At 40.0% G+C, this 13,266-nt stretch overlaps 2 protein-coding genes across 2 annotated transcripts in view; both read right to left on the bottom strand.

The window, feature by feature from the left end:
* Positions 1–1,388: 1,388 nt before the first annotated feature.
* On the bottom strand, positions 1,389–2,430 carry LOC107571537 (forkhead box protein K2-like). Its single transcript, XM_016257857.1, has one exon. It carries the CDS (start codon positions 2,014–2,016, stop codon positions 1,729–1,731), a length of 288 nt encoding a protein of 95 aa, XP_016113343.1. The 5' UTR covers positions 2,017–2,430; the 3' UTR covers positions 1,389–1,728.
* Positions 2,431–11,666: 9,236 nt separating this feature from the next.
* Positions 11,667–13,266, bottom strand: part of LOC107571536 (uncharacterized) — a 3,420-nt gene continuing 1,820 nt past the window's right edge. Inside the window, exon 3 of the mRNA XM_016257856.1 lies at positions 11,667–11,948. Within this exon, the coding sequence (XP_016113342.1) occupies positions 11,667–11,948 (282 nt within the window). The remainder of the gene's footprint in view (positions 11,949–13,266) is intronic.

The raw sequence follows: 13,266 nt of genomic DNA, 5'->3' as shown, positions 1-13,266 counted from the left end.
ACAACACGCATTATTTCATGATAAAACACACATTTTCTCTTTCACGCACATTTCTGACAATTATTACAGGTGATGTTTGCATGCATATGTCTGAATATGCATGTAAATGAGAAACTGTGTTTGAAAACGTAGTGAACTGCCTACCTAGACAGCATCTTTAGGGCATTGCTTATGATGCCTTAAGCTGCTGCATTTGTCTATGATGCTTATAAATGGTGCTGTGTGCACCTATATTACAATGCTGCATGCATACGATGCCCAAAACTGCTGCATGCACCCCTTATACCACAAAATACTGCACATACCCATGATGCACCTCAAAATGCTGCTGTATTTGCCTATGATGCCCAAAACTGCTGCATGCACCCCTTATACCACAAAATACTGCACATACCCATGATGCACCTCAAAATGCTGCTGTATTTGCCTATGATGCCCAAAACTGCTGCATGCACCCCTTATACCCCAAAATACTGCACATACCCATGATGCACCTCAAAATGCTGCTGTATTTGCCTATGATGCCCAAAACTGCTGCATGCACCCCTTATACCCCAAAATGCTGCACATACCCATGATGCACCCCAAGTTCTGCTGAACATGCCTATGATTTGGCCAAACTGCTGCAGCATGTGCCTGTGACTCCCAAAATGCTGCATGCACCTATTGTTCCCCAGAAATGCTGCTACACTTTCCTATGATGCAAAAACATGCATCTATGATGATGGCCAAAAATATTGCATGCACCTATAACACCCCAAACTGCTACGAACACCTATACTACCCCAATAAATCTGCATGTCCATGATGCCCCCAAAAATGTTGCTGCACGTGCATGTGATGCTCTAATTTGCTGCAGCATGCACCTATAACACCCCAAAACTACTGCATGCACCAATGATGCCCCAAAATGCTGTTACACATGCATATGATGCCCAAAATACTGCATGCAACTATAACACCCCAGACTGCTGCAAGAATCTATGATGCACCCCAAAATGCAGCAGCATGTGCCTATGACTCCCAAAATGCTGCTTGCGCCTGTTGTTGCCCAAAAACACTGCTACACACGCCTATGACGCCTTAAAATTGCTGCAGCACGTGCCTATGATGCCCCAAAATGCTGTTACACATGCATATGATACCCAAAATTGCTGCAGCACGTGCCTATGACTTCCGAAATGCTGCATGCACCTATTGTTGCTGAAAAATGCTGGTACACTAGCCTAAATTGTAGCACATATATATAACACCACCAAACTGTTGAAAGCAATGCCCTGAAAAATATCGGCATAAAAATGATGGCCCAAAAATGTCGCTACACACGCATGTAATCCTCTAATCTGCTGCAGCACGCCCCTATGACACCCCCAAAATATTGCATGCACATATGGCGTCCAAAAATGCTGCACTCGCCCCCTGTGGCACAACAATGCTTCACACGTCTGTCATGATCCATGCACTTACGATAAGTAGAAATGTTACGTGCATCGTATAAAAACGATGCTGTACACAATGACCGAAACGCTGCGTAAACATGACGCGCGTGAATGCTGTCTACTTAGGCAGCTCGCTAGGGTTTGAGACACAGCCCAGACGCTCTGAAAGCGAAACGAAAAAAAAGTGCAACATAAGGACACTTAGCACGTGCTCCCGGTGTTGCATCACAACAACAATAACAGCGAAGACGATGATGATGACCACGAAGAAGATGAAGGTTATAATCACTCACGCTCTCGGCAGCTGCAGGGGTGGCGCCCCCCGCCGCAGAAACACCCCGTCCACGAACACCCCGTTTTTCCCCAGACAGCGCAGATAAAACTCTCCTCCGCCCGGTCCCGAGCCCGTGTCCTCCGCGGCGGCGGTGAAGATCTCCAGGTGCCGGCGGGAGATGAAGCTCGAGTGGCCCATGCTCACGTCCACCGAGCCCTGCGACGAGTTCCGACCCACCGTCACCGAGCGCTTCTTCATCACATACTCAAACTCACGGCCCTCCAGACGGGCCACCGCTGCCATCTTTATCTTTCCGCACACGGAACGGGGCACGATAAATATGAATGGTAAATATGAAGGGGGGTGAAACGGTAAACGTGCCCGACCGGAGACACCAGCATCAGCGGCGGCGACTCGACCCACCGCCGCGGTTCACCACGGAGAGAAAGGAAAGGGGCATTAGCCAATCAGGGCGCGCTGGTGGAGGGGGCGCTGTGATTGACAGGTAAACCAACCAATCAGAGACGCGTTAAGGAATGCGGTAATTCAATCGCAGCCAATGAAATGAGGAATATGGATGACCTGGCGGATTGAAGGTCGGTTGCGCTGCGCCTCAACACGCATGTATGTGGAGAGTTGTCAACACTGGACTGGAGATTCATCATGAATGGACTTAAAATGGTTTTATAATATAATAATTATCGAATAAAAACAATACAGCGAATATCGAATAAAAGTGTGATTTAATACAATACTAAAGTATTTTTTAAATAAAAATGATCAAATAAAAACCGTTTAGAATCGTTATTTGTATTCATATTTTCTTAATGCGTATTAACGGCCTTGGGAATATTGCAAGTGCCTTTAAATTAAATGCAATTAATGTCATACTCTGTTTAAAATGTTGCTAAAATGGAAATTCGTCATTCATAGAAAGGTTTTAACTCATCGTGCATTTGATATATTCTAATAGTTCACTTTTATACGCATTTTTAGCATCTATTTTTATAATAACGCATCATGATTTATCTTTCGAAACTAGAAAATGCATCTCTGGGTGAAATAACCCCTGATGATATTGAGTAGCCCTAGAGCAGAATCCCGTGTTACCCACTCCGCGTCTTACACCTCTCCAGGTCTGCAGCCGCCGACTCCCCCATGATCCTCAGCGGCGTCAGCGTGCGTTTTTGGGCATGGAGGTCATGAAAACAAACGCGTTTTAAGGCGCGAAAATGCCCCTTCCCTCAAATAGCACGCAGAACGTCTGGTGTTTGTAAACAGTGCTGCTGACCCGCCTGGGCGCATTCACACCCCATCACACCGGATAGCAGCTCCTAGAGGAGCTATAGAGAAGAGAACATACTTTCACGCTTGCTAAAAGCACCATGTTCATTGTATTTGATTTTTATGACCATGTAGTCTACCATGGTGATGGCACTATAGAAGACCCATGCTTTTGGATATGCAATGTACTCCTAATTTCCTTCTTAGAGCTGTTACACTAGGCAGGGCCGGCGCCAGCTCAACCCCCACTTCACATTCACAATTAAACACGATCTTTAAGATGCATGTGAAAGACGAGATTTTGTTGCAACTGCATTCAAATAAACCAGACACGGGCGTGTTTTCTGATTATTATACTTGTTTCCTACTGCAACGTAAAAAAAAAAAGAATAAAAAATAACCTGCAAAAGCATTAAATGCATTAAATTAAATGGGGGTCTGACCCCCCTAAAGAAGGCTTTAACCCCCCTGATGGATGTCAAAACTAGATGTGGGGGATCAGATTGAAAGAAGGCTAGCCTATGCATAATATGGAGATTTACTTGTAAATATTAATATGCATTTCTATAGCCCTAACTGATTTTAAAATATAATTTTGGCAGCTCCTGAAATGGGTCGTATTGACAGTACCTGAGCGGTTGAAGAATACTGCTACAGCGCTCATTCAAAGATGTGCATTTATTGCTTGGACGGAGAAAGAACACCTAATCAGACTACACGAGTTTAGCCCGATTCTGCCACGATTTGCTTGACGTAGGATGTCGTGGTGATTCGTAAACGACAGTGGGCGTGGGGACGCAAGATTCCATCGTTTCAGCTCGTGCAGTGCGTCAGAGTGGACGACAACCGATTCCGCGTCTGCGATGCTTCACGACAGAAAGACTAGCATGTTTCATTTTTTTTCCGTCGTCCATGACGAGTTCTGTCACATTGGTGACGTTGACCAATAGCAGCACAGAAGCTCTTTCATGCACAGGTTTCAAACATGGCGAAACGAAAGAGAGATGATGGGGCTGCTAGGGGGAATTATGAGATGGAGGAAAGGTTCGTGGAGCTGTGGCAACAGTACTCCTGCCTGTATGATGTGTCATCGAGGGTCTACCACGACAGAACAAAGAAAGAACAATGCTGGCGAACTATAGCGGAAGCGCTTCAGCAATGTTTACACTCTTGTTTTCGGAAGTCAGTCGCTAGTTCTGCCTTCTCGAAGACATCACGCGCGTCGTTAAAGACGGCACACGATGAATGGTCGGGAAGCAATGTGTATTCTGACATGTTTCTTGTTCACGACACAACAAGATTTTAGGAGTCAAAATCGTGTAATCTGACACAGTGACTAGTGACCGACAAAATATTGTGTAGTCTGAACCCGGCATTAAATGCACGTGCAGATTCAGTCGAGTGATAAAGTTTACCCTCTTCAACTTAATGCGGCTGAACTGAATTTATGGAGCAAACTATTTGCTAAAATATCCATAACATTAACAGCACCGCTGAAATACAAGCGCGCGGTTCGGTCAGTCAGATGCGCGTGAAAGCTGCGTGTGCTACTATAACAAACACTGTGCTTTCTTTCAGAATCATCATTGGCTGGTAGAAAGACAAAAATAGGTCACATAAAAGTTTTTACCTAAATATTAAGATAAGGTAAAGGTGTGAATAATTACATTTTAGACACATTGTCAGTAATTTCACCAATGAAAATAAAGTCCTACACTCTTAAAAATAAAGGTGCTTCAAAAGGTTCTTCACAGCGATGCCATAGAAGAACCATTTTTGGTTACACAAAGAACCATTCAGTCAAAAGTTCTTTAAAGAACCACCTCTTTATTACCTTTTTATAATCTGAAGAACCTTCTTTCACCACAAAGAACCTTTTGTGAAACAGAAAGGTTCTTCAGATGTTAAAGGTTCTTTATGGAAGCATTTAGACAAAAAGGTTCTTCTATGGCATCGTGAAGCACCTTTATTTTTAAGAGTGTAGCAGAACTGTTGTGCGTCTCAGATCAACACACAGCGTTGTTTCATTAATGGATCCACGTTTTTAAATGAATCGAGTGAATCAATGATTCAGTGAACCATTAATAAAGGCAGTCACTTGCTTCGTTTCTGAATGAATCAGCCATTTGAACGAATCGATTGAATGAATGATTGAATGAGTCACTTAAGACAAGGATTTGCCGCCACCTACTGGCGCTTTTAGTTTTATATTCGTTTCTTTTTCAAATAATTTCATATTTCACTATTTATTTGTATTTTTTTTATGTTGAATTAAACTATTTCTTTCTGAAGCTACTTATATTTCAGCTACCTTTTTGTAATGTCTATTCAGTGTTTTTGTTTCTAAATTAATGCACATGATGTACATGTTAATTAATTAATCTCATTAATTTGTGATTCATTTGATTAATTAATCGGCACATTATGTAATTACATTGACAGCCCTATTTAAAACATAAAAAGTACGGCTGAACTGGATCATCGAAGGTCAGAAGCAAAGACATTGGTTAATAAAATGGGATTAAATACATAAAGGATATTAGTGTTGTTTAACATTTTATTATTGCAGGTTTGCGTCATATTCTGAGTTGCGTTATTTTTATTCATTTTGAGGAATACTGAATCTGTGTTTTTTTTGTGAGTGAGATGAATTAATGCATATTCATATTTATTTTAGCACTACAGTAACATCTGATTTCTCTCAACATGGGAACAGGAGAGCTGTCAGTCAATAAATTGGAAAAGTAAGTAACTTGCGTTACTTATTTGAAAAAGTAACTCAGATATTCTCTTGTAAATTAAAAAGTAATGCATTTCTTTACTAGTTACTTGAAAAAAGTAATCTGATTACATAACTCACGTTACTTATAATGCGTTACCCCCAACACTGCTGAGAACTACTCTCACCTGAAGAGAATGCAAAATATCTGAGCTCGGTTGTTGCGACTCTCCTGTCCCAGGAGCTGGGTTACACAAAAACTAGCCAAATACAAAAAAAATAAAAATAAATTGCAATAAAATAACCATGATTTTTAGAGTACATGTGCATACTATAAAAGCAACTGATGCAAGCTGGTAATCACTTAAGTGGGTCCACTAAATGATTGTGCGAATGCTTCATTACCTCTCCATCCTCTGATCACTTGCCGGATCCATCAACCCGCTTTATTCCGGGACCTCGCAATTTACAAATTAAACGCTGTTCGTAGCGTTATAAATGATAAAGTCTAAATATCTAGGCCACTTGGCTAAAAAAAAAAAAATTACGATGTATCCACCTGTGTCTCCCCAACGTTTTCTCTCACAGTAGGCTATACCTTTCAGAAGCGCGTGTCGGGCTTTAAAACTCATCAGACATCACCAGTAGCAAAAGTCATTCATGTCCAGATAGTTTTATTCATTTTGATGACATTTATGGAAGTAGGCCTACATGAGGGTGGTTTGCATGTGATATTGACGCCGCTCAGGTGGGGCACAACGGAATTTAGAGTTACAATAACTAAGGGGTGATAACTTGTTGATATCAGTGCAATAATTCCAAAGAGTGCCCAAAAGATCAACTAAAATCTCTGTCCTTTTTGCCGCCCTAGGCGACTGCCTAGTTCGCCTATAGGCTATGCACGCGCCAGCCCTGACACTAGGCTACTATACCAGCATAGCCTATACCACAGTATTAGTTAGTGAGTTGTAATTTATTGTCCAGCCTTGAATGAAAATTGATCTTTGGCCTCGCTAGACACACAACGAAAATACACAAGATCCACATTAATTTATACCCGTATCTATTAGGATTTAGTACGTTATTAACTGTGATGGTATTTTAAGTTTCTCTCTCTCTCTTAATTTGTTGTTATTATTGTGTGTGGTTGTTCTGTAGGCTACTGCAGCTTTTGAGTCCAAGACCAATTTCATGTAAAGGACAATAACTTAACTTATATGACACAAATGTTTGTTTATATAGCTATTGCCTTCGATGTCCTTTAACATCGGGCAGATGCAGAGGCACAGTTCAGAGGATGCGTTTTGTCTCTATAGCCAAAGTTACACCAGTTTACAATATCATGCTGTTTTTGTACAATTAAAATGACTGGAAGCGAATGTTATTACTAAATGTAAATAGTGATAAGTGCAATTGACATTAAGTGTAAATATTAGCGAGCAGTTATTTGTATTAAAGGTAAATTGTCTGGTAAGTGTTGGGTGGAAATAGTCTTTGGAAAAAGACTGGATATTTGTACTCGGTGTAAATGGACACTGCCTACTACTGTCTGTTCAACATGAGTATTACATGACTAGTTAATTCTGCTTTACTCACTAGAGGGAGACGTTTAACTGTTGCCATTCGTTTCAGTAGATTGTATGGTGACTTTCTCACAAATAAAATGACAGTGCAAGCAAACATTTATTGTTTATAATGTTTACTTGACTCTGGTACAATCCCTTTGAACCTCTCAAATGACCACTGGACAAATCTGCAGGCAAATGACACTCAGTCATATCGAGACAAACCCTAAAACACATTTTTGAGATGTTAACATAAGTACAAGTTGCACATAATTGAAAACAACAATAGCACTCATTGTTTATTATGGGAAAGTTTTATGGTTATTCTGATGCTACATTTACATTTATTCGTTCAGCAGACACTTCAATAAAGCGACGTAGAAATGAGGAACATACTGAGTTTATGTAACTCAAATCCACCTGTCTGGAGCTTCCTTTGTTATGTAAGTGGCAATTGATTACTGTGGGTCATGCGTGTTTAAAACAATTCTCACTATAGGCCACCTAACCTAATGCATATTCAAACTATTGGACAAGATGCTTTGTTTTATTATCCAGATGAGCAAAACTGCACAAGGGTTTTGCGTTCAGAGTCTGGTTATGGAAAGACTTTCATGATTTGACCCCAAACTGACTGAACACGCATACACTCTTAAAAATAAAGGTGCTTCACGATGCCATAGAAGAACCTTTTTGTCTAAATGGTTCCATAAAGAACCTTTAACATCTGAAGAACCTTTCTGTTTCACAAAAGGTTCTTTGTGGCAAAAGAAGGTTCTTCAGTTTACAAAAAGGTAAGAAAGAGACGGTTCTTTAAAGAACCTTTGACTAAATGGTTCTTTGTGGAACCAAAAAGGGTTCTTCTATGGCATCGCTTGAAGTACCTTTTGAAGCACCTTTATTTTTAAGAGTGTATGATGCTCAAAAAAACGAAGAAAAGTGTCTCTGCAGGTTGAAGATTTCACTTGTTGTTCTAAAGTCAATAAAATAACAAATGAATGTCTATTACTGACTGTCTGAAACATTAATAAAATACAGATTAAATATAAAATACAGGATAGTACACTAAAACAATCTCTTACCACCATCTTCTTCATCTTTAGAGGAAATGGTGTAGTGCAAAGGATCCAGGGATTTTCCAATTGGTCCTCACAGGTCTTTCCACCAATAGCAGAGCCCTTTGGCCACGCCCCCATTTTTCACTCCACCAATAATAGAAACCGTTCAACAGGCCTCGTACTTTTCACCATAGCTATTGAGCTGTGGCATGACTACACACACACACAAATGTTTAAACAGCATTTTGCTAATTCTTCTATAAATGTTATGCATGCAGTTTTCAGTTCACATTAAACGAATAGTTCACCCAAAATTGAAAACGTACTCATCCTCAGGCCATCCAAGATGTAGATGAATTTGTTTCTTCATCAGATTTGGAGAAATGTAGCATTCCATCACTTGTTCACCAATGGATCCTCTGCAGTGAATGGGTGCCGTCAGAATGAGAGTCCAAACAGCTGATAAAAACATCACAATAATCCACAAGTAATCCACACCACTCCAATCCATCAATTAATGTCTTGTGAAGAGAAAAGATGCATGTTTGTAAGAAACATCATGAAGACGTTTAAAATATAAAGTGTCACATTTGAGTCCATAAAAACACTGCCTCCAGTGAAAAACTCCATCTCCTGTTATCTCTCACATCAAAATCCACCCACATATTTGTTTAGAATTGTTTTGGGACTGTTTTTCGCTTGTAAACTGTGCTTAATCTATGCATATTTCTCTCCTGATTCAGACGAGATGACATTTTCACTGGAGAAAGCAATATTATGGATTATTAGAAGAAATGGCTTGAAGTTAAAAAAGTCTTGATGGATTTGTTTCTCACAAACACGCAGCTTTTCTCTTAACAAGACATTAACTGATGGACTGGAGTGGTGTGGATTACTTGTGGATTATTGTGATGTTTTTATCAGCTTTTTGGACTCTCATTCTGACAGCACCCATTCACTGCAGAGCATCCATTGCTGAGCAAGTCATGTAACATTTCTCAAAATCTGATGAAGAAACAAACCAATCTACATCTTCCAATATTTGGACTTGAGAGCGTCAACATATTGGACAAGCAGGAATGGAAGGATTATGCCATCATATTACTTTTCACATTAATTATGTGGACCATTCGAAATGCAATCCTTATGTGATGAAATATGATTACTTGTTTGGCTGGCCTCATCTTATTATTGCTGTCATTAGCATTTCTTCTTCTGTATGGCTTCTCTTTCTTCCTTCTCACACACATAAATTGCTTTTTGTGCTTCATTGTGGTATGTTCGGTATCTACTGATGACCACCAGGATGCATTATCATGGGTTATTAAAATAAAGAGTAGAGCGATCAATATTCAGCACTCCAGAAAGCCAACAATTACATTGGAAAGCTCTTACAGAAACCATTTAGGAAACCGGTGTAATAACTCTCAGCTGGAGGACTGCGGCTAATGACAACATCCCACTTATGCAGAATGGGATTTTAGCAGCTTTCACAAGAATTTTTCAAATACAGTCCAACCCCTAAACTGTAAAAAAAAAACATCTGGTGGCAACATTTCAGGCATCATCAATCAAAATAACCAGAATAATGGGAATTTGCTGCTTGTATACAGTATTTTACAGGTTATAATTGTTTATTTTTAATCTTATAATTATAGAAATCATGCATAAGTATGAACGACTTTCCACCACAGAATAAAAAAATTATAATAAAAAGTTCTTCTCTCACAGTTTAGACATTTTCCTCACAATTTTCAGAAGACAAGTCAGAATTGTGAGATATAAAGTAAGTCTGGAGTTATAGCCGGTCAATGGTGGATCTTTGGGGAGCGATTGTAGCATTGTGTAGGAAATCAGCACTGTGATTGACATGACCAATGAAATCTTTTGTATCGGCTGCAGGGCGTAATTTTGAACTGGTTTGGGAAAACAAATTGTGTCATATGTGTCATGTGTCTGTCTGTCAAAGGGAGGAAGCCACGGCCTGTTTTGGAGTTCCCACCCCCATTTGAAGATTTTGTACCTCAATTAGCCAACCCCAAAGGGTAATCGGTGCTTATGTAGCTCACCATGAGCTACATAAGCCAAACAGTAATCAAAATCATTACGATAACACAAGCTGAATAGAACAATTTAACATTTTGCAATGCTTTCATGCTCTTGGCTCTTGTTTTGTGCATGAGGGCATGTCACTTTTCCAGTTAAACTGTTCGTAGCTGTAGACTGCATTTTATTATTTGCATTCAGTATTGCTTTTCCCTGACATCCATTTTTGGGGTTTGGTTGTTTAATCATGACAGTGGACTTCATACTGACACCTACTGGTGTGGATGTAGAGTCACAGAAACTCACCCATGATCAATTGATTCTGCATTCAAAAATTCAGTTTGGGAATCTGTAGATTTGGGCTGGTCATATGATCTCAACATGCTGGACCCCATGACAGGGAAGCACCTCATGTAAAATAACTGTAAAATAACATGTAAAATAATATCCTGCATATCACGCTCACAGGGTGGATCTCTCACGCTCAATGCTGATGTTTGCGCTGGCATTTCCAGTTCATCTGGTTTTCAGAAAGACATCTCTGACCAAAACAAAAGACTATAAAAGACGACGCCTCTGATTGTCACTGACCAAACAAGAACTTTGTTTTATAAATTAAATGTATGTGTCCCATCCACAATAACCACAGCGTCATTTCAGTACAAGTGTGCACGTTCAGCATCAAAACTTTTTGTGCTTATTGGTTATAATGACAACAGCTTTTTGTAAACCTCTATATAAAGGCAAAAGACTGTGTAAAAGGAAAGACATCAATCATAAATCAATCATTTGTTTTCAGTACAGTGCAAAAACCATAGTGCATTTCAGAGGTTCACCTGAGGTTTTCCAATGTGTACCATAAAGTGCATGACAGGATCTTCCAAAAAGAAGCAGGAACTATACATGATACTAAAAAATAAATCTTTCACAACCATGAAGTGATGAAAAATGGCGAAACTGGGAATCTGGGAAAACTGGGAAAAAGTAGCTGAATTTTTGGGGTCGAATTGTCCAATTCGTTGCTGTTAAAAGTCATTGACAGGATTTATCTTATGTCACCCCACTTTCATTCTCATTCTGGAAGCATCTTGAGATGGTAATCACTGTTAAAGTTTACATTCCCAAGACAATGGTGATCCAACAATTGACTCCGCAGCAGGCCTTCAAGTGACACGTCATTCATCCTTTGTTTTAGTCACTCAGTGACTCCCGGAGTCCTTTCGCCTTCCTGAAGTTCATTTGTTCGACTTCTCCAGTCCATATTTCTCCTCCAATCCATGCTCACTTGGGTAGGAGTTCGCGGTATGGCACCGTTAGGTTCCCCAGGTACCAAAAGATCCAAAACACCAGGCTAAGGAAGATGATGATTGGTCCGGTCAGGACAAACAAGTCCCAAAAACTGATGGGTGCAAAAATGCCAACGAAGAGGAGAACTAGTCCAGCTACGTCGAAAAGAACGGCCAAGAAGAGAAAGAGGAAGCAGCGTCCGACTCTTTCCTTGCAGTCCATCTTGGAGAAGCTCAAGTAAGCAGAACCCAAGGAATGTATGGCAGGCTGATGGGCCTGAAGAACGAATGACAGGAACTTTCCCTCCACAAGACTTTTATAAAGCAGCTCACCCACATTCTTACGCAGTGCATTTCTTTGACGGCAGGTATGCAACCACTAAAACAAGTTAAACTGCCTGGCGAACACCTACTGAAAAGGCCAAGATTGTTATGAATATTATTCCTCAGACCATTCTCATCACCATGACAGTGCATCTGCTAGAAAAACAGATTCAGATATTTCCACAGGCAGAGAAAAGCCTTCGTCAAAGCACCGGCGCAGATGCCGCATTACAAGTTGTGCTGAGTTGTTTTCTCAGTTACGTAATACTTAAATAACCGGTATGAGTCACAGAGAGACTTTTCACATTTCAGGAAGCCACACAAATTGAGGCATTATTCAATTTGACGATTAAACCCCAACACTCAAAGCCGATTAGGCATTAGATCAAATCCCTAACCGTAAGGATTTAGCAATAGTGACTAAGCAAACACCACATTAACTAAAAACAAAGAGTCATATGGGTGAAATGTGATTTAATGGTTTATACAAACTTGGGCTTTAAGTTTACATGCATTTCATATTGCATCGGTTAAAACGACAACTACAGTATTGTGAGTGAAAGAGGGAGTATGGAGTCAGGATTTGATTGGCATGTTACGATTATGTGTTTTACATTTACATAAATCATAAAAGAAAAAAAATATGTTTTTTTTTTTTTGCCGTATTGGTGCAGTATTAAATGTTTGTGTGCCAAGATGAACCAACAGGTCCTTTGAATTAATTTTCAGTCCATTGTATTTGCTGTCGGACTGGTTTGGTCACCGATGACACTAGCATCGAGTGTAGATCGACTAACAAATGAAATGGCTTGACTCTGGAGGAGTTTGCATGAGCGCTCAGCTGCCACTTTGAAAGGGAAATGGATTCCTACCATGCATGAGCTGATGGATGAATTTACAAATGAGGATGTGCAAAAACAAGGGCTGTACCTGAGCAGCATTTTACAACACAGAATATCATCAATAACAAAAACACAACACAAGTGGACATTACAACACGCACTGAATGGCTATATATCAGACAATATTTGGCCATTTTAGGATTATCAAAATTTGGCTGATGTAACCTCCACTTCTAGAGGTAATTTGCCAAAAGTTTTGCCAAAGCATTATAAATCCTTCAAATTAATTTTGAGTAAATATTGTGCAAAGTAAGAGTTTGCTTCATTTCACCAATTTGGTGTCCATTAAAAGTATTCTAGCATTATATCAGCCACCCTGCTTAATAGATATCAGGCCAATGAGAATCTTCAACCCCCCCCCCCCCCCCC

Source organism: Sinocyclocheilus grahami, unplaced genomic scaffold (assembly GCF_001515645.1).
Source record: "Sinocyclocheilus grahami isolate Dianchi unplaced genomic scaffold, SAMN03320097.WGS_v1.1 scaffold1608.1, whole genome shotgun sequence".
In the NCBI taxonomy this organism is placed as follows: Eukaryota; Metazoa; Chordata; class Actinopteri; order Cypriniformes; family Cyprinidae; genus Sinocyclocheilus; species Sinocyclocheilus grahami.
This window is presented reverse-complemented; position numbering and strand designations above follow the sequence as displayed.